The sequence below is a fragment of the Schistocerca americana genome, chromosome X (genome assembly GCF_021461395.2).
Source record: "Schistocerca americana isolate TAMUIC-IGC-003095 chromosome X, iqSchAmer2.1, whole genome shotgun sequence".
Taxonomy (NCBI): domain Eukaryota; kingdom Metazoa; phylum Arthropoda; class Insecta; order Orthoptera; family Acrididae; genus Schistocerca; species Schistocerca americana.
In genome coordinates, this window is record NC_060130.1 from 606,527,428 (window position 1) to 606,547,050 (window position 19,623).

The 19,623-nt window shown below is 37.3% G+C and overlaps 1 protein-coding gene across 2 annotated transcripts in view; it reads left to right on the forward strand.

Annotated features, from left to right (window-relative positions):
- The first annotated feature begins 440 nt into the window (after positions 1 to 440).
- LOC124554771 (alpha-soluble NSF attachment protein) overlaps positions 441 to 19,623 on the forward strand; it is a 65,645-nt gene continuing 46,462 nt past the window's right edge. For both annotated transcript variants that reach the window (XR_006968442.1, XM_047128417.1), the window contains exons 1-2: positions 441 to 606; positions 756 to 952. Coding sequence is in view for 1 of the 2 variants with exons in the window: in XM_047128417.1 (XP_046984373.1) it covers positions 515 to 606; positions 756 to 952 (289 nt within the window). In the remaining variant the exon portion in view is untranslated. The remainder of the gene's footprint in view (positions 607 to 755; positions 953 to 19,623) is intronic.

The window sequence follows — 19,623 nt, forward strand, 5'->3', positions numbered from 1 at the left end:
AGTTACTAGGTAAGACTGAATCTCTTTTCATAGACGAAGCAAAGTTACTCCCCTGGGGGTAAAGTATCCCCGGTTTACCAGACCAGTCCGCAAATGAAACAAAATGTGTAAGACATTAACTGCGACCAGTGATTTCGCCGACGTTCGTGTAAGAGCGATATTTTGCTGTATAGCCAAATTACACTTCACTCCGCGAATAATGACAGATTTCCTATCTCTACGAACAATGCTATTCACGCAAAAGTAATTTGACAGTTTTGATTGATCACAATTTTTGCTGATTATACAAAATTAGCTGATCAATAATTAATTTCTATTTTGTTCGATCTATTTGGTTCAGTTTTCGTAGTTTAATCTGTGTGATAGCGCTATTTCTTAATTGTGATTGGGCTATCTGTGTGCAACTGCTTTGGTTTTTCGTATAGCAGTTCCCTCTAGTGGAAGATCATGAATTCATTTAGTCAATAAGTGAAGGTGTGTGTGTGGTGGGTTTGTGAATAATTTTCTGTGAAAAATGGCAGACAACGAACAGAAAGCGATGCAGCTGATGGCTGAAGCCGAAAAGAAGCTTAATTCTTCGAAAGGATTTTTCGGATCGTTGTTTGGGTTAGTACAGTTCTGTCCGGACATGAATTTTACGTACGGGAGTTACGTCAAAGTTGCTTATGTTGCGAGTATAGCCCACTGTGTGAATCAGCTGCCAAATGTCATTTTAGGATTGTGTATATAATTCTTTCGTTTTCATTGTTCTGCAGAGGCTCATCGAAATTAGAAGAGGCAGTTGAGTGTTATCAAAGAGCTGCTAATATGTTCAAAATGGCAAAGAAGTGGGGGCAAGCGGGAAATGCGTTTTGTGAAGCTGCGAATCTTCATGCAAAGTCGGGCAGTCGGCATGATGCAGCCACTAACTTTGTTGATGCTGCCAATTGCTACAAAAAGTCGGAGCCAGAACGTAAGTATAGAGGTATTTGTGATGTAGGGTTGTAAAATTGTGTTAGGCCTTAGGTTTCTGGTCAGAATGTTTCCATAGCAATTTATGTTTACATGATTTTTACCGTCTCATTGTTAATATTCAGCCTCGCTAATGTCATATTTTAGGATTTCCGCAAATAATCAAAGATTAAAACCAATATGCATATTGTGCTGAACATCGTGTGTAATTTTTCAAATGCATTAAACTTACAGCATGAATGTCTGTATAAGAACTGCTTAAATTCTTTCAAAGACTGCATAACTTGGCCCTACGCATTTTAACGAATGTTTAATTTCGGATCACTCAGTTATGATAGGATTCTATGTTATTAATCCATCCATCAGGGTTGTTTATAAACGGGCCGCGCCGTATTCCGCAAAGTGGGAAGCTGAACGTTTTGGAGAATCCATATAGTTGTTTTGAAAATAACGTAGTTCTTGATGGTGTGTATCCGAGCCCTGTGTGCAGTATATGTTTGTGGAACTGTACTGAAATTTGGGCCTTTCTGCGTAAAGAGTATCCTTATTACCGGTACGTGTACAATGCAACCTCATGTAGTGTAATGCAAAAATGGATGTTTATTTACATGTATATAGCAATAGTTGGAAAGTCAGGGAAATACAGTATAATTACTATGGCTGGTACAAATTTTCCTGATGATAATTTTGTAATGTACATACATCACAGTTAATTATTGTAACAGTCAGCTGTAATATGATGTGGACAGTAAGAAGTGTTCTGTACCCAGTAGTCCACTAGTTCATTATAAATATCCTTGATGAGGGTGATATAAAAATTTTTATAAAAAATGTTTTGTGAGGCATAATATTGTAGTGCACGGGCATTCGTGGTATGTTTTCATTTTTCACTGGTGAATGGACTTCCTTTGTCCTGCTCACCAGGAGTTCTGCCGTTGCAACTGTGACTTCAACACAAACCAAGGATGAGTGTGCAAACACAACCTCCCCCCCGCGCGCGCACACACACACACACACACACACACACACACACACACACACACACACACACACACACACACACACACACACACACACGGTTACAAAGTTTCTGGAATATTACATGGTGATATCCTAGTGGAGATAACATTTTGTAATTGTTCACCCACCCAGTTCCCCGGTGGTACAAGTTGTGTCTTCTGGAGGGATTCTGTGTTTCAGAAGCCACGCATTAGTACTGAAGTTTTCATCTAAGACATTGTAACATATTGCTTGCAAGCAATTTTGAAAACCTTGTGGGTGTAAAATATAATATTCTTAACAATTGTTAAATTTTGTTTCTAAATGAAAGTTAACATTTCACCAATTTTGTATAGTTTCACAAAGTGAAGTGTGTGCATGGCAGTGATGGCAGCATTGTAAGTTTGTTGTGATGCTATATGAGAAAGAGGGGGCGTATTGGGTGGTGGTACTAGTGGGCATTAGAGCCGTAGGTATAATTTTACTTTGTTCAGAAAGATAGATAAGAATATGAGACAGATTTAAGTGCACATGCTCTCACCTCCAGTCTTCCACAAATACTGTTGTTTGTTCTGCATAACTAACTGTACGGATAATGCTGCTGCACTTGGTTGAATAGTGTCATTGTCACTTCAGGACAATTTACTTTCTCTAGCTACCGTATCTGAATTGTAAATGTTTTCTGCCAGTAAGACTTTCCATCTATACTACATATAGTTGGTCATACACCAATCAATAAATTGTGCGATTCTTTTGTGAAACTGATGTGAAACATTAATCTGAATTTGTCAAGACAACGATCACTTGAATGAGAGTTCATTGAATAGTGAAGGATGTAATTTGTTGCATGATTAACTTCATTAATTGTGTGGTATTTTGAAAATTTCATAAGAATTAGGAGTTCCTCTTTCTCCTCATACAAATTTGCAGTCTTTATTAGCTTGTTTTAATATTGAAATTTTCTACAGGTCAATTGGCTCTAAATTCAGTTTAATGTAGTTAGAGGAGAGGTGAGACTCTTTATGGAAGATAGCAGTGGTTACTGCTGGAAGTAAAATTCCTTGGTGTTAAACTTAAGATTTTGTAGTGAGTGAAGTTTATTGCCAGCACACCCACAATGGGGTGAAGGAAAGTAAGATCATACTGATTGTGGGTAATAAGGATGTTTCTGGTCATATCATATATTTTGCTCTGACTTTCTGCACATCACTGATCAAGCTAATGACTCACATTAAATACTCCTTTCTGTCCCAATTTTCGTCAAAACAAGAAAGAAAAGGCAATGTGTATTTGTAAGATTGGAGGAATTGGTAAAGTGACAGACATCGTGTTGTGAAATAAAATGCCAAATCAGGAAATTCAGTATGGTGAATGTTATCATAGTTCTGGTGATCCATCCTCCTCTGCCTTCATCTTCCTCATCTCAAATTTCTCTCATCATCTCTCTCTCTCTCTCTCTCTCTCTCTCTCTCTCTCTCTCTCTGTGTGTGTGTGTGTGTGTGTGTGTGTGTGTGTGTGTGTGTGTGTGTGTGTGTGTGTGTGTGTGTGTGTGGGGGGGGGGGGGGAAGTCAACAATATCCATGAGCTTTATACACCTTGTTTCTCACGATTATTTTGTATACTGTGTACAGAGAATATGCACACTTTCAGGTGATGCTCATCCGGTTCTTGCATTCCACTGTTACACCATAATCAGAGCTTAGGTAATTCAGGAAAATGAAGTTGTATTGTAAGTGATTGAAAAAGTCTTAGGACTTACTGTAGGTTGTACCTCAAACCTTTTGACTTGTCTGATGCTGAGTGTCAAACCAACTTGAAAACAATATCTTTACACTGTTGGTTACAGGAATGACTGAAACAGCATGAGCATTATGTACTGTAAGGAAACAGGCTGGAAAGACATGTATTCTTTGTTTGCTAGAGGCTGTGTAGAAGGAACTGTATTTGGAGGGGGCAAGATACAGGAAAATTTGGTGTAGTTAACATTAAGAATGATAAATTTATTACTATATTTGCATGCTTTATTGAAGGGACAGACATCACTTTACTGGTATGATTCAGAAACATTTTGCAATTTCTGTAGCATTTTGTCAGTTTTATGAATGGGAAAGGTGGCGAAGAATATACCAAAGTAAGTTTATTGAAAAAGTAATGGTGGTATCTGATTGTTGCTACACAGAGTGATCTGCAGATAGATAAGATAATCAGACTTGGAAGATGCTGACAAATAATGCAGTTGGCTCAAATTTTGACTGATGAAACGAAGTTACACTGGATGGTGATTCTTCAATGATGATGATAAAGGAAAAAGCTGAAAGTAGCATTGGTTGTTTCCCATAGAAGCGTAATAGGACTGTGTACGCAATTATTAGGCCATAGGTACAAATCAACTGTTTTCAAATGTGGTCAGCTGTACTCAAATTGTTTGTGCTGTTTTACACGTGAGTGTTGTTGCGGGGTGAAGATGAGGGGGTGCAGAATGATGTCCACTTCATATTTTAAATTACAGCCCCCTCCAAATTTGTAAAAATGCAGGATAACACCCCTCAGTAAGAGAATGAACCAAATACTAATCTAAAAGAAATGTCATAAAACACAGTAATGCAACGTATTATAGAGTATTGTTCCAGTGTCTCGAGTCCTGATCAAGTAGGCATGACAGTAGATGTGGAGTAAATTGAAAAGTATGCTTCTGATACTTCAGCTGATAAGTATAGCTCATTGGAGAGATCAGTTTAGTTAATCAGGAAACTTGAGTTGGCAATCATTGTGGAAGAGGTGCAACAGGATTCTTTTTAAATCTTTTGGGTAAATTAAGAGAACTGTTTGATGAAGAGGGCAACAATTCTGCTGCCTCTATTATTCATGTCAAAAAAAGCGATAGTGGCTGAAGAGAGATTAAGGCATCTACAGAGGCATGTATGATTATGTACGTGCTGATGGAGATTGTACAGTGGTTTGTGGAGTACGTATACAGGGTGGTCCATTGATCGTGATCGGGCCAAGTATCTTATGAAATAAGCCTCAAACAAAAAAACTACAAAGAACAAAACTTGTCTAGCTTGAAGGGGGATACCAGATGGCGCTATGGTTGGCCTGCTAGATGACGCTGCCATAGGTCAGACGGATACCAACTGAATTTTTTTAAGTAGGAACCCCCATTTTCATTACATATTCGTGTACTACATAAAAAAATATGAATGTTTTAGTTGGACCACTTTTTTCGCTTTGTGATAGATGGCGCTGTAATAGCCACAAACATATAGCTCATAATTTTAGACAAACAGTTGGTAACAGGTAGGTTTTTAAATTAGAATACAGAATGTAAGTACATTTGAACATTTTATTTCGGTTGTTCCAATGTGATACATGTACCTTTGTGAAGTTATCATTTCTGAGAACGCATGCTGTTACAGTGTGATTACCTGTAGATACCACATTAATGCAATAAATGTTCAAAATGATGTCTGTCAACCTCAATGCATTTGGCAATACGTGTAACGACATTCCTCTCAACAGCGAGTAGTTTGTCTTCCGTAATGTTCGCACAATGTGCTAACACATGTTGTCAGGCATTGTTGGTGGATCACGATAGCAAATATCCTTCAACTTTCTTCACGGAAAGATATCTGGGGACTTGAGATCCAGTGAACGTGCGGGCCATGGTATGGTACTTCGACGACCAATCCACCTGTCACGAAATATGCTATTCAATACGGCTTCAACTGCACATGAGCTATGTGCCGGACATCCATAATGTGGGAAGTACATTGCTATTCTGTCATGCAGTGAAACATCTTGTAGTAACATCGGTAGAACATTACGTAGGAAATCAGCATACATTGCACCATCTATATTGCCATCGATAAAATGGCGACCAATTATCCTTCCTCCCATAATGCCGCACAATACATTAACCCACCAAGGTCGCTGATGTTCCCCTTGTCACACCCATCGTGGATTTTCCATTGCCCAATAGTGCATACTGTGCCGGTTTGCGTTACCGCTGTTGGTGAGTGATGTTTGGTTGCTAAATAGAATGTGTGCAGAAAATCTGTCATCATCCTGTAATTTCTCTTGTGCCCAGTTGCAGAACTGTACATGAAGTTAAAAGTCGTCGCCATGTAATTGCTGGTGCGGGCGCAGTCAATGTTGATGTGGCATTCTCAACACCGACATTTTTGAGATTCTCGCGCAATTTGTCTGCTACTGATGTGTGGATTAGCCGCAACAGCAGCTAAAACACCTACTTGGGCATCATCATTTGTTGCAGGTCGTGGTTGACGTTTCACGTGTGGCTGAACATTTCCTGTTTCCTTAAATAACGTAACTATCTGGCGAACGGTTCCGACACTTGGACGATCACATCCATGATACCGAGCAGCATACATAGCATATTCCCGTTGGGCATTTTGGTCGCAATAGCCATACATCAACTCAATATCGATCTTTTCCGCAGTTGGTGAACGGTCCATTTTAACACGGGTAATGTATCATGAAGCAAATACCGTCCGCACTGCGGAAAGTTAAGTGATACCACATACTTACATGTTTGTGACTATTGCAGCGCCATCTATCACAAAGCGTACTACACAAATATGTAATAAAAATGGGGGTTCCTATTTTAAAAAAACTCGGTTGATATCCGTTTGACCTATGGCAGAGCCATCTAGCGGGCCAACCATAGCGTCATCTGGTTTCCCCTTTCAAGCAAGACTAGTTTCGTTCTTTGTAGTTTTTTCATTTGGTGCTTATTTCAGGAGATTTTTGGCCCGGTCACTATCAGTGGACCACCCTGTATAGACATAATTTTCAGTGGGTATTTTCATACTAAAGTATCAGAAAGCTTAGCCTGTTGTTTGAGCATCCGATCCAATCATAATTTTAAATATGTTGTGGTTTCAAGGTGTTTGTCTTTCTGGCTGTATTAAATGTTTTGTTGGTAGTATAGCATGTATTGAACACATTGGTCATACCAATAGAATCAGCAAGAATTAATTGGGTAAGTTACTAATGTATTCAGTGGGCCATCCATTACTTTTTTGATTCTGATGGTGAGACCAGTACTTTATGACGTGAAATTTGTTTATTAGACTGGCATTAAGTCATGGAAACATTCTGGAGTACAAATTTTATTTAATCTTCGAAATCAGTATGACACACGAGTAGTAGTATTCTTCCAGCAGGGCATAATGAGCCATGCCTGAATCGGTAAGTAATGAGTGTCTTCAGTCATATGTGGAATGTACATTTAAGCATATCATTTACACGAGGAAGAAGTGGTAAGGCTTTCTTGAATTGAGTAAGTGAAGTAACTTTTGCAAATAACATTTTTCACATAAGTGGGGAGTGGCTATCTGCAGTGTGACTTCTTTCCGAAGTTCATATATGGCACTACTGAAAATTTTTTGCCAGCTCCAATAATTGTTGGTGAATCAAAAGAATTTTTCTGCACAGTGTATAATCTGATCAGATTACAGTAAGGCGGCGGGTTTATCTAGAGGCACAGGTGTGATGAACCACATGACATGAAGGGGTAAGATAAAAATTGGGAACATATCCTGATAGTAACATTTTTTGTTTGTCTGTCGACCATTATGTGCAATGGTATTGGGCAATCACATTTACAAGGAGTTTATAAGTGACGTGAATATATTGATAAAATGAATGATTATCATAAGTATCAAAAAACACAAGTTTTTTTGGTGTCTTACATGGAGTTAGGTAGTGCATATTGGTAGATGGAATCCTTATTTATCTTCAAATAACTGCTTAGAAATGGAGAATACATACAGATGTAGTTATCATTCGTTAAATTTAGATGAAGCTATCTGAAATAATTCTACACATCTTTATTTAATATGACGAACTGTTGCATGGGAAGCGTCTGGCATTTACAAGCTCTTCGTCAGTTAATTTGAGCTGATTTCTTCCAATATTATTATCATTTTTACTTGTTACAATCATGCTTATTTATGTTGAACAATGGAGCATGGTTAGGTTTTACATATTTATTTGTTTCATATGTTTTTAGTGATCATACTATTAATATGTTTAGTTCCCTGAACTTATTTAACCAAGAATCTTTAGGAGGGACTTTTCCTATATATCCTACAATTTCCTTTTGTAACTTTGTCTTCATATGTGCACAATTTTAGCACTTCCATAGACAAGAATACCATATTATAGGTGTGACTGAATTAGTCCATAGAGCATTCATACTAGAGTTTGTGTGTTTATTGTTCTCAACATTTTTTCATGAAAAATATACTTGAATTTATTGTGCAACAGTTGTTTTTATCCAGTATTTGATGTAGAAATACTTCCATAGTAGAGGAAGGTGACCATTCGGATTTGGCACATCTTTGAAATAGAGAAAGGTCTTGACTGCACAATTCTTTATTAAGCATTACGCATTCCAAAATTTCATTGTCAGATTGAAACTGCGGAATGAAGTGTACAAGAAATTAATAATAGAAAATATACAATACTTAGATGCACACTTATGTATATTTTCTGTCATTAATTTTTTGTACACTTAATTCCACAGCTTCAGTCTGACGATGAAATTTTGAAGTGCATAACGCTTAATAAAGAATTGTACGATCAAGACCTTTGTATATCTCGAAGATATTTTTATGATTCATTTTGAATACCTATCCACACTCCCAGAAGTGTATAACTTTCTCTCTCTTCGATCCAAGTCTCCAAGCTTGACAGTAATGTCATTCTTTGTGTGTTATGTTTGCATGTAGGCCTATGTGGTTTTGGGAACATTTTATAGAAAGATTATTTTCACTGAAGTAATTAGTTTCCATTTTTCATATTTAGAGAAGCTTTCTTCTGGAAGTTTCCCGTTGAAATGCTGTTAATGACAAATGAAGTATCGTCTGCGTACATGACAGCATTTCCACCTACTGTTTTGAGTGTTTGTTTATCTATAACAAGAAAAGCAGTGGTCCTAGCACTTACAATAAAAGCACAGCATATTTAACAAATTCAGAGTTTCAATAGACATTTGTAATATTATTGTTTACTTTGTTTTATTTCTAAATGCTGTTCTCTATTTCCCACGAATGATTTCGTAATATCAACTGCTTTCCTCCTCGTATCGTAGCACTGATCTTCTGTAATAATGTTATGGCACACAACATGAAAGGTCAAGAAACATACAACAAACTTCCTTCTTTTCATGTAGTTATTAACACTAACAAACTCAGCTATTGCAGTTTTAGTAGATCTACCACACCTTACCCATGCTGTGCCTTGTTAAAAATATTTTGTTCATATAAAATTTAATATTCTATCTTTAATGACACTTCCTGTTATTTTAGATGATACGGTTGTAATAATTATTGATCTTCAATTTCCCTGACTTTTTGTACTGCCTCCTTCACATATTGGGGTAACTTTACTCCTTTTTAAACATGTTGGAACTATTCATTCTGTCATAGCTAAGGTTGTAAGAAAAGTCAAGGGCTGTGCTACCCACTGCAGGCAGCATTCAATTAGTAATACTGTGTGGTCCTTAGTGTTTTTGTAAAATGCATATTACTCTTTCTTAATCAGTCCTTTGTTGGGAAAAGCAATAAATATCTTGTCTTATGAGTAGTACTTTGTTTGCATTTCATGACAAAAATTTTGCTTTATTTAATTTGACCATTTCCTCAACTTAATGTTTCTGTAAATAGTACTGACTTCTTGAGGGTTCAGAATTTCCTTTCCTTTCTTCTAGACAGTTAAATTCCTCCTGTGTATGTGTTTACACCTTCCCTCTATTTCATCATGTAGGATGTTATGGTCTTTGTGATATTAGTAGAAGCTGCAGTTTTGTTTTTGTGGTTAATGGACTTGGTTTCTTTTAATAGTTTGTTGTGTAACCTCTTATTAACCCTATAGGCACAATAATTTACTTAAGTTGGTTTAAACTGACACTTCGAGCCTAGTTTTTGCCATTTCTTTTGTCCTTATTACACCTGTTGTGACCCAACTTTTTTTGTACTTACCATTTGTATGTCTACATACTATTTGACATGCAGGATTTAGGCTGTAGGCTAATGTTTTGCAAAATGATTCCCATCCCTTATTTATGTATCCCGTTATGCAAACATTTCTGGCCAAATATTTTCGACCACCTATCGCAGTTGTAGATAAAACAGGTATTCCATTTTGAATATTCAATCATATCCCCATTCTGATAGTAAGACACACATAAAAATGTAAAGGCGAGACAGTTCTATTCAAATAGGCCTCATTCCTTCAGCTGTCTGTGTAGCAACCAGTTTGCATTAGTTTACAGTACAATGTGTGTGTCTAGCACTGTGTTTGTATACCTGATCAAGTTCGTACTACATTACGTCATAATTGGATGGAAGGAGGAGATTGGAATTGAAAATTTGCTGCAATTGTAGCTCTGCATCACAAAGGCTATTCTAGCAGGACAGTAGTAATAGAAGTTGGCATAGCCCAATCTACAGTGGTTTACACATTGCAGCAGTTCAAGCAAACTAGTGCCAGTGGAAGTGTTTCACATTCTTTAAGACCCCAAGTAACACCATGCAGGGAATATCAGTTTGTGTGTGTACAAAGCAAACAACAGAGGACATGTATTGCACTTGAAATTTGCAAGGAAGTAAATAGTACGTGAGGTGCTCCAATCTCTGTCTCAGCTGTGTAATGCAGTCTTTGTGAATGAGGTTTAAACACACGAATAGGGGTGGAAAAAACCTTCATTTTTTTTTCAAACAAAATAAAGTGAAAAGATTGCGGTCAGCACAGCAACATAAAAACTGGAGTGTACTACAGTGGCCCTGAGTGTTATTCAAGAATGAATCTAAGTTTGATGTATTTTGAAGCAATTGTCGAATATTTGCTTGTCGACTTTGTGCGGAACGTATGGAGAGTCAGTATATGATGACCACAGTGGAGGATTGATCATGGTGTGGGGATGTTTTGTGAGTGATGGTTGGTGATCTAGTGAGAATTCATAGAACATTAAAGAAGAAAGGCTATCACAGGATATTGATAAACAGTTCTGTTTCACCTGACAAGAGACTTGTTGATCATGAGTATGCAGTAGGACAGTGATCCCAAGCATGCTTCTACATTGTGCAGAGCATATGCCATTAAAAATGAGAAGTGTAGGGAGCTGAAGACTGATTCAGCAGATTCAGTCACTAGACTTAAATTTCATTGAAATCTTGTAGGGTCAACTTGACAGGGAGGACAGAAAATTGAGCTTATCTAATGTTGAAGATCTGTGAAATAATTTACAGACATGTTGAACTGCAAAAACACTAAAGAATCTTGTCTCCAGAATGCCAAGAGTTTATTCTGCAGTTCTGAGGGCAAAGGGTGAATGATACTGTACGTAGTGATAGAGAGAGAGAGAGAGAGAGAGAGAGAGAGAGAGAGAGAGAGAGAGAGAACATTTATTTTCTTCATCTATTTAGTTTGTACATTCAAATAAAGTACAGGGTGATTCAAAAAGAATACCACAACTTTAGGAATTTAAAACTCTGCAACGACAAAAGGCAGAGCTAAGCACTATCTGTCGGTGAATTAAGGGAGCTATAAAGTTTCATTTAGTTGTACATTTGTTCGCTTGAGGCGCTGTTGACTAGGCTGAAAACCAAACTACCCGAGGCAGCCCGTGACAGAGCACTTCATCACTGGCCTCCAAGAAGCCCTGATCTTACCTCCTGCGATTTTTTCTTATGGGGGTATGTTAAGGATATGGTGTTTCGGCCACCTCTCCCAGCCACCATTGATGATTTGAAACGAGAAATAACAGCAGCTATCGAAACTGTTACGCCTGATACGCTACAGAGAGTGTGGAACGAGTTGGAGTATCGGGTTGATATTGCTCGTGTGTCTGGAGGGGGCCATATTGAACATCTCTGAACTTGTTTTTGAGTGGAAAAAAAAACCTTTTTAAATACTCTTTGTAATGATGTATAACAGAAGGTTATATTATGTTTCTTTCATTAAATACACATTTTTAAAGTTGTGGTATTCTTTTTGAATCACCCTGTATATCGTTTTTGTCATGGGTGATGGTAGACTTTCGACAGGTGGTGAACATCTTTCCACTCCTCAGATTGTAGTAACCTTTGTAGCTTGCCTAAGCTTTGGCTGTCACAGTTCTTTAAAGATATAAGACTTTTGCTATATTGTCTGATACTATAATTGGGTCAACCAAAGTTTGCAGTCCCACCATCTGCTTTGACCTGTGATGTAACTGTGTTGTGTGTCATTATGGTGGCATGTTGTATAGAAGAGGGGTAAGCTGGAGTATGCTGTGGCATTTTCTAATGGGGATCTTTGTTTTTAAAATGTTCGTTATTCTGTTAGTGATTCAGTGGACTTCTCGAGTGCTCTTTGTGAGAATAGTATTGGAAGAGTTGGAGCCAGTTTGTTAGTGAATCATTTTGGTGTTGTCAGTTATGGGCAATACTCTCATTTTTGGGTTTGGAATAGCTGGTACTTTGTGTTATTTTTATTTTGTGTTTATTACGGAGATTACAATGAAGTTCACGAGTAGGTCCCTACCGAGCGAGGTGGCGCAGTGGTTAGCACACTGGACTCTCATTCGGGAGGACGACGGTTCAATCCCGCGTCCGGCCATCCTGATTTAGGTTTTCCGTGATTTCCCTAAATCGCTCCAGGCAAATGCCGGGATGGTTCCTTTCAAAGGGCACGGCCGACTTCCTTCCCCATCCGCCCCTAATCCGATGAGACCGATGACCTCACTGTCTGGTCTCCTCCCCCAAAAACCAACCAACCAATGAGTAGGTCCCTGCATGCTGCAATAGGGGACATGATGTTGACCACAGCTGAATTCCTACAGTTATGCAGTTCAATTGCTGAGTATGTGAAGTGTTAAATTTGTTGAGCAAGTGTGAGACTGAACAAAGGAACTGCATTTCACACCAGTGACCAGTATGCCTCTTTAACTGGAGGGGTTCCTGGTTTGAGATGTCTAAGCTGGCGATTTGAGATTGTGTCAATGACATGTTATTTTTGCAGTCGCTAGATTGCTATATTTATGCATTGGCCGATGTTGGTTGAGAAGTGTGTTTTATTTTTATTTTTTTTTATTCTGCTGGACGTGAGCTCTGACCTGTGACGTAATGTTGACAGCTGTTGTGATGTCACCTTTTGGTGTATATTCACAGTTGGGTTACTAGTTGGTGAATCCAACAAGTGCGAATGCAGAAAAAATTAATTAAATACAGTTGGTGGTAGACAATTTATTGCTGTCAGATGCAGTGAAACTGAAGTAAATAGTTCCTGTGAACTGGTGTGGGTAGGGATTATACTTAAACTCTGGAATAAATTAACGACTGATTCCTGTTACTGTCTCCCAGACTCAGATGATGCAACTACTGAACATTTCAAAGAAAACTTGAGTCTCATTTCAAATAGGTACCTGACTCAGTGGATGGTGACTTCAATCTAATCTTGATGTGTTGGTGAAAATACATGTTCAAAGTTGATGATAGGCATAAAATATCTTCCAAAATCATACTTAATACTTTCTCAGAAAATTATTTTGAATAATTAGTTCAGGAGCCCACTCAAAGTGTAAATAGTTGCACAAACATACTTCACCTCCTGGTAACAAATAATCCTGAGCAAATATGGAGCATCATGACATGGAGACCAGGACCTAGTGTCAACAAGGTTGTTGTACCGAGACTGAATACTGTAACATCCAAATGCACCAAAAATAAATGCAAAATTGCTTCAAAAAGCAGGTAAAAATTCGATTGACATCTTCCTAAGGAACAGTCTCCACTCAATCCATCTGATTTTGTAAGAATAGATTAAATGTGATTTAAAGTCAAAGAAATAGTATTGATGATAGTTGAATGAAATACACCAAATAAATTAATAGGAGGTGCTACTGATCTCTCCATGGTATACAAAACATTTCAGAACACTGTTACAGAAGCAACGAAGAAAGCAAGCAAAATTTAAAAGAACGCAAAGCTCACAATATTGGCAAAGTTTTATCGAAGCTCGAAATTTAGCGTGAATTTCAATGCGAGGTATTGTTAATAGCTTCCACAGTGAAACTTTGTCTCAAAATCTGGCAAAAAAACTGTACATTTTCTGGTTGTATGTAAAGTACATCAGTGGCAAAACACAACCAATACCTTCACTGCGCAGTAACGGTGCTGAAATCACGACAATGCCACTAAAGCATAGTTACTAAACATGGGTTTCCAAAGTTCCTTCACCAAAGAATACAAAGTAAATATTCCAAAATTTGAATCAAGAAGAACTTCCAACATGAGTAACTTAGAAGTAGATATCTTTGGTGCAGTGGAGCAACTCAAATTACATAATGAAGGCAAGTCCTCTGGTCGAGATTGTATTGCAGTCAGATTCCTTTCAGAGTATGCTGATACAGTAGCTCCATACTCAGCAATAATGTACAACTACCCACTTGTCAGAAGTTGCACAAGTCACACCAATATCCAAGAGAGGAAATAAGCGTAATCTATTGAATTACAAACCCATAACATTAATGCCGATTTTCAGTAGGATTTTGGCACACACACTGTGTTTGAACATTAGAAATTACCTCAAAGAAAATGATTTATTGACAAATGGATTAAGAAAATATCATTCTTGCGAAACACAACAGGCTCTTTATTCTAGTGAAGTAATGTTGCTATCGGCAGGGGATGCCCAGTTCAGTCTAGATCTTCAGATTTCCGGGAGGCTGTTGACACAGTTTCTCACAAATGACTTGCAATCAAATTGCATGCTGATGGAGTATTGTCTCAATTGTGCACTGGATGCATGATTCCTTGTCAGAAAGGTTAAAGTTCATAATAATTGATGGAGAGTCGTAGAGTAAAACAGAAGTAATATCTGGCGTTCCCCAAGGGAGTGTTGTAGGGCCTTTGCTGTTCCTGATCTGCAAAAATGATTTAAGAGACACTCTGAGCAATGTTCTTAGATTATCTGCAGATGATGCTGTCATTTACTGCCTTGTAAAGTCATCAGATGGTCAAAACCAATTGCCGTATGATGTAGATAAGATATCTGTATATTCCAAAACGTGGCAATTGACTCTCAGTAATGAAAATGGGAACTCGTCCACGAGTACTAAAAGGAATCTGTTAAATCACAGTTACATGATAAATGGCACAAATCTAGAGGCTGTAAATTCAAATAAATACATAAATTAAATAGGAATGATCACATAGTTGATACTCTGGGGAAGGGAAACCAAAGACAGTCTTTTATTGGTAAAACACTTATGCAACAGGTCTACTAAAGAGACTATTGACACTAGACGTGTCCGCCCGATTCTGGAGTATTGCTGTGCGGTTGGGATCTGCATCAGATAAGATTGATGGAGGACATCAAAAAAGTTAAGAGAAGGGCAGTTCATTTTGTATTATCACGAAATAGAGGAAAGTGTGCTGCAGATATGATAACCAGATTGGGTTGGGAGTCTTAAAAACAAAGGTGCTTTTTGTTGTGGTGAGATCTTTTCATGAAATTTCAATCACTGAATTTCTTCTCTGAATGTGAAAATGTTATGTTGGCATCCACCTGCTTAGAAAGAAATGCTCTTTGTAGTAATGGAAATGGAAGCTCACATGAAAAGATTAAGTTTCCATTTTTACCATGCACTGCTAGAGAGTGGGATAGGTAGAGAAATAGCTTGCAGGTGGTTTGACAAATCCTCTACCAATCACTTAATTGTAAATTACAGAGTACTCGTGTAGAGGTAAATGTTGTTTACGATGTTTGTCGTATGTTTCCTATGTCAATGGGAAAGGTCGACAACTAATATCCAATATTAGTCTCTTTGCAGAAATTGGTATGAAGGCAGTTTTCCATGAATTTTTTGTTATATTGTTCTTGTTGGGTTTTGATTGGAAAGTATCATGCAGATTGTTTTACCTACTTTGGTGAGGATAGATTTTTTGCATAAATTATATGTGGGAATTTCAGTTTTGTGGTACTGTGGACTTCATTGTAGTTATATAGATCAAGTGAAGTGTTAGATTTTGAATATGTCGAGTTGTGTGGAGTTTTATGGTATTGCAGTTTTTGTATGAGCTATGTAGGTCAAATGAAATTTCAGATTCCAATTTTTGTTCAGCTTTTTAATTGTGGTTTTGTTGATTTCTGAGAATATAGCTTGTTTTATTTTTGTTTTAGTATTTATTTTGGTATGACTTCATTATCAGTATTGTCGTATACTTAATTTGACCATGCCCAAAACCCTCTAATTCCCACAGTTATCCTATTATGTTCATGCTATTTCTGCTATTAAATATTTTCCATTTTGTTGGTATCTCTCCCACCAGTGTCCCCTCTCCCACTTAGGGTGTGTGTGTGTGTGTGTGTGTGTGTGTGTGTGTGTGTGTGTGTGTGTGTGTGTGTGTGTGCGCGTGTGCAATGAGTGATGTAATTGTCACCATATTGTATGAGCTTGAAATAGGCTATCCACCATCTTGAAGGTGTCAGTCGTCAAATCTGACTTGTGATGCTTTAGTCTTTGGATTTGCCCTATAATTAATGCAGCATAGTGATCTGCAATGACTGTGTTTAAGACATGTAGTTTGATAATTACATTATCTATTAACATATCAGTATTGTTACTGCACCTCGTGGTGCTATTTACTACAAGGTCTAACTTCATAAGTGTTGATTAGATCATTGACTCTCATTGTATAACAGTTTCCTTTCATTGTGTTAATGTTTACATCACTGGCTACTATTGTGTAAGGGAATTCCCGGATAGTCGTGGCTAACATTACTTAGAGTTCCTTTAGAAAACCATTTACATGACTGTTAGCTAATTTGTATAATCCTAATATTGAATGCTATTCCCCTTCCAACATTGTCAGTGTTGTAGCCAGTTCAAGTAACATTGCTGTACAGGGGCCCACTGACGTTGAACGTCATCCTTCATTTCATTGTGTATATATACATCATCCCCCACCTTCATGATCAGAGCTGCATAAATTTGCCATCTTTTTAGTGAAGACATTAGATGCATGTAAGTAACACTTGTTGCCTGCCATTTCCTGAGCAATATTTTTGGGAATTCCATGCCGCAGACAGACTTCAGAAATTTGTAAAATTAAGTTTCAGTCCTTGTTTCCTGCACTAAATGGTATTTAATTATAAGGCTGTAACCACTGTGCCCATTTTCTTTACATTTCATTGAGTAATAAAATTTATAATTGTTGCAATAAGATCTGAAGACATTTCAAATTATTTACCGTATGTGACAGAATAAACCCTTTAAATTGATAAATCGGCATTGTTGTGATAACCAATGCCCTCTAATTTTAAAACACTTGTGAGTGACACCTCTACAAGGTTATCTGGAAGAAATGTAAGGTGATTGAACTAACACAGGTAAATAATTCCAAAGTGTGGAAAAAGATAAAGCACCTCTCACTTCACCTGTTATAATTTGACAGATTAAAGCTATGTATATTTTTTTAGAATGAATTCAGAGAATTCAAGAAATTTCATTATTTCTTATGTAAAATATCACTACAATACGAAGCTTTTTATAGTACTGACATCTCACACTATAAATAAGTGTTGTCATATCTCAACTTCCAACAGTTGGATAGATGAAATAAAATTGTGAAAGTAAAAATGCACATAAACTTTTGTTGTTGTCTTTGCAGTATAATGAGGAAGCTATTTTGGCAACTGCCAAGTGAGGATTATGTTTCACTGGAGTATATTCACTGCGTGAAAATAGTACATGGATTTGATTGAATACTTCTATGAAGTACTGAGTGAGACAGACCCAACTCTAACATTGGATTTCATCAGCATTATAAAACCAGAGAAACTTGAAATTGATATTAACTTGGTATAATTGTTGAGTCCAACTGTTAATTAAAGCAGCAAAAACTAATGTGATAGCAAAGCTATTGAAAGTGGGGGGAATTGAGGGAACGTCAGTTTATTGCGGTAATGAAGAGTAATTGTCATGTGTTTGTATTTGGTAGTTGGAGATGAAGTAATTTTCAAAGGAAGGTAGATTTTGTGAATGGAATAGCAGAGTCACGGTGATTGTGTTAGCTACTAAATAGGTGCTATGCATGTTGTTGCTCTGGTGAGTGCAATATGAAGGTGTTTCATACCATATTTTACAGACTATAAGACACACTTTTTTTTTCCTTCAATAAATTGCCTCCAAAATTGAAGTGTGCCTTATACTTGAAATGAATATAAAAATGTCCAGTGTTTGATTTAAACTTCCTGTCAGTCATAAAAATGGCCATATATTCAGTGCCATGGGAAATCTGTCTATCTGGCAATAATGGATTCGGCTGGCAGCAGCAGTACACTGATGCAAGGAACATGAGTAGCAGGGATTCACAAATGTGATAATTCTGTCTGCCTCCCACCCCACCATCACAAACCCAGAACACTGTCTAGCCGATAATGCCTCACTGCAGTGTGTGGTGCCATTGAATTTGAATTGAAAGTGATTTATGTTATTGGTAGCAGTACAATATTTTTATTGGCAGCTAGTTTCGTAATGGAAAAAGAATCAAGGTATTCATATGATGAGGGTTGTAAATTGAAAGTAATAGAATATGCAGAACAACATGGAAAAATAGCAGCTGAGCAGCATTTTGGCCCTCCACCAACAGAAAGTGCCATTCACGATTGGCGGGCTAGTAAAGAAGAACTGAAAAAAATGAGGAAGATTGAATGTGCAAATAGAAGACTGAATGCAAAATGGACAAAACTAGATGATGATGATGATGATGATGATGATGATGATGATGATGATGATTTTCAGGGATTTTAAAGGTCAGTTTGGTTTTATAAAGAAAGGTATTTTTAGTCTTGCTTTGCAACCAGACAATGAAAACAGTAAAAAAATTTTTTTTAAATGCTTGAAAATCAATATTCGTCTTATAGTCTGTAAAATATGGTACCCAATTTTGAAAGAGTCTTCTAATAATGACCAGATTGTGATCCTAAGTAATATGAACAGACAAGATGCTAAATTCCAGGGGGATTTGATTTGTGGACAGCATGTACCTCTTTTAACTGAAAAGAAAAAAAAATATGGAAATTAACAAGACCTTGTGGAATTCACCAGAATTTTTATTTCCACCAACCATTATCTCGGGCTTAGATGCCACGTAACAACTTGTATTTCGTTCCTGATTTCTGGATCATCTCATTGTCTTACGGCATTAAGACCCAAATGCCAGTCGAGTCGGGTCTTCGTGCCTAGAAACATTGGCCCGTGTGTGTGTGTGTGTGTGTGTGTGTGTGTGTGTGTGTGTGTGTGTGTGTGTGTGTGTGTGTGTGTTTTCTTACTTCTGAGGAAGGTCTTTGTCCAAAAGTTGAAATATTTCTAGCATTGTTTTTCATAATGCTTGCCTGTGACTCATCGCTTACTCCATGAGGTGAGTAGTGATCTATCCTTTCTACATTGTCTGTAATCATGTCCTTAAACAAGAGGCTGTCTCCTCAGATGTTCCTCAGCACAAGATTATTACTGACTGACACTAGTGGCCAATTTTTAATGAGGACATAAATGTGTGGGCAAATCGCTCGTTATGCAAAAATGTCATGCAGCATACAATTTTTTGAATTCAAATTTTTCATATTTTCTTTGAAACCTGAGATCAAGTATCATTATACAAC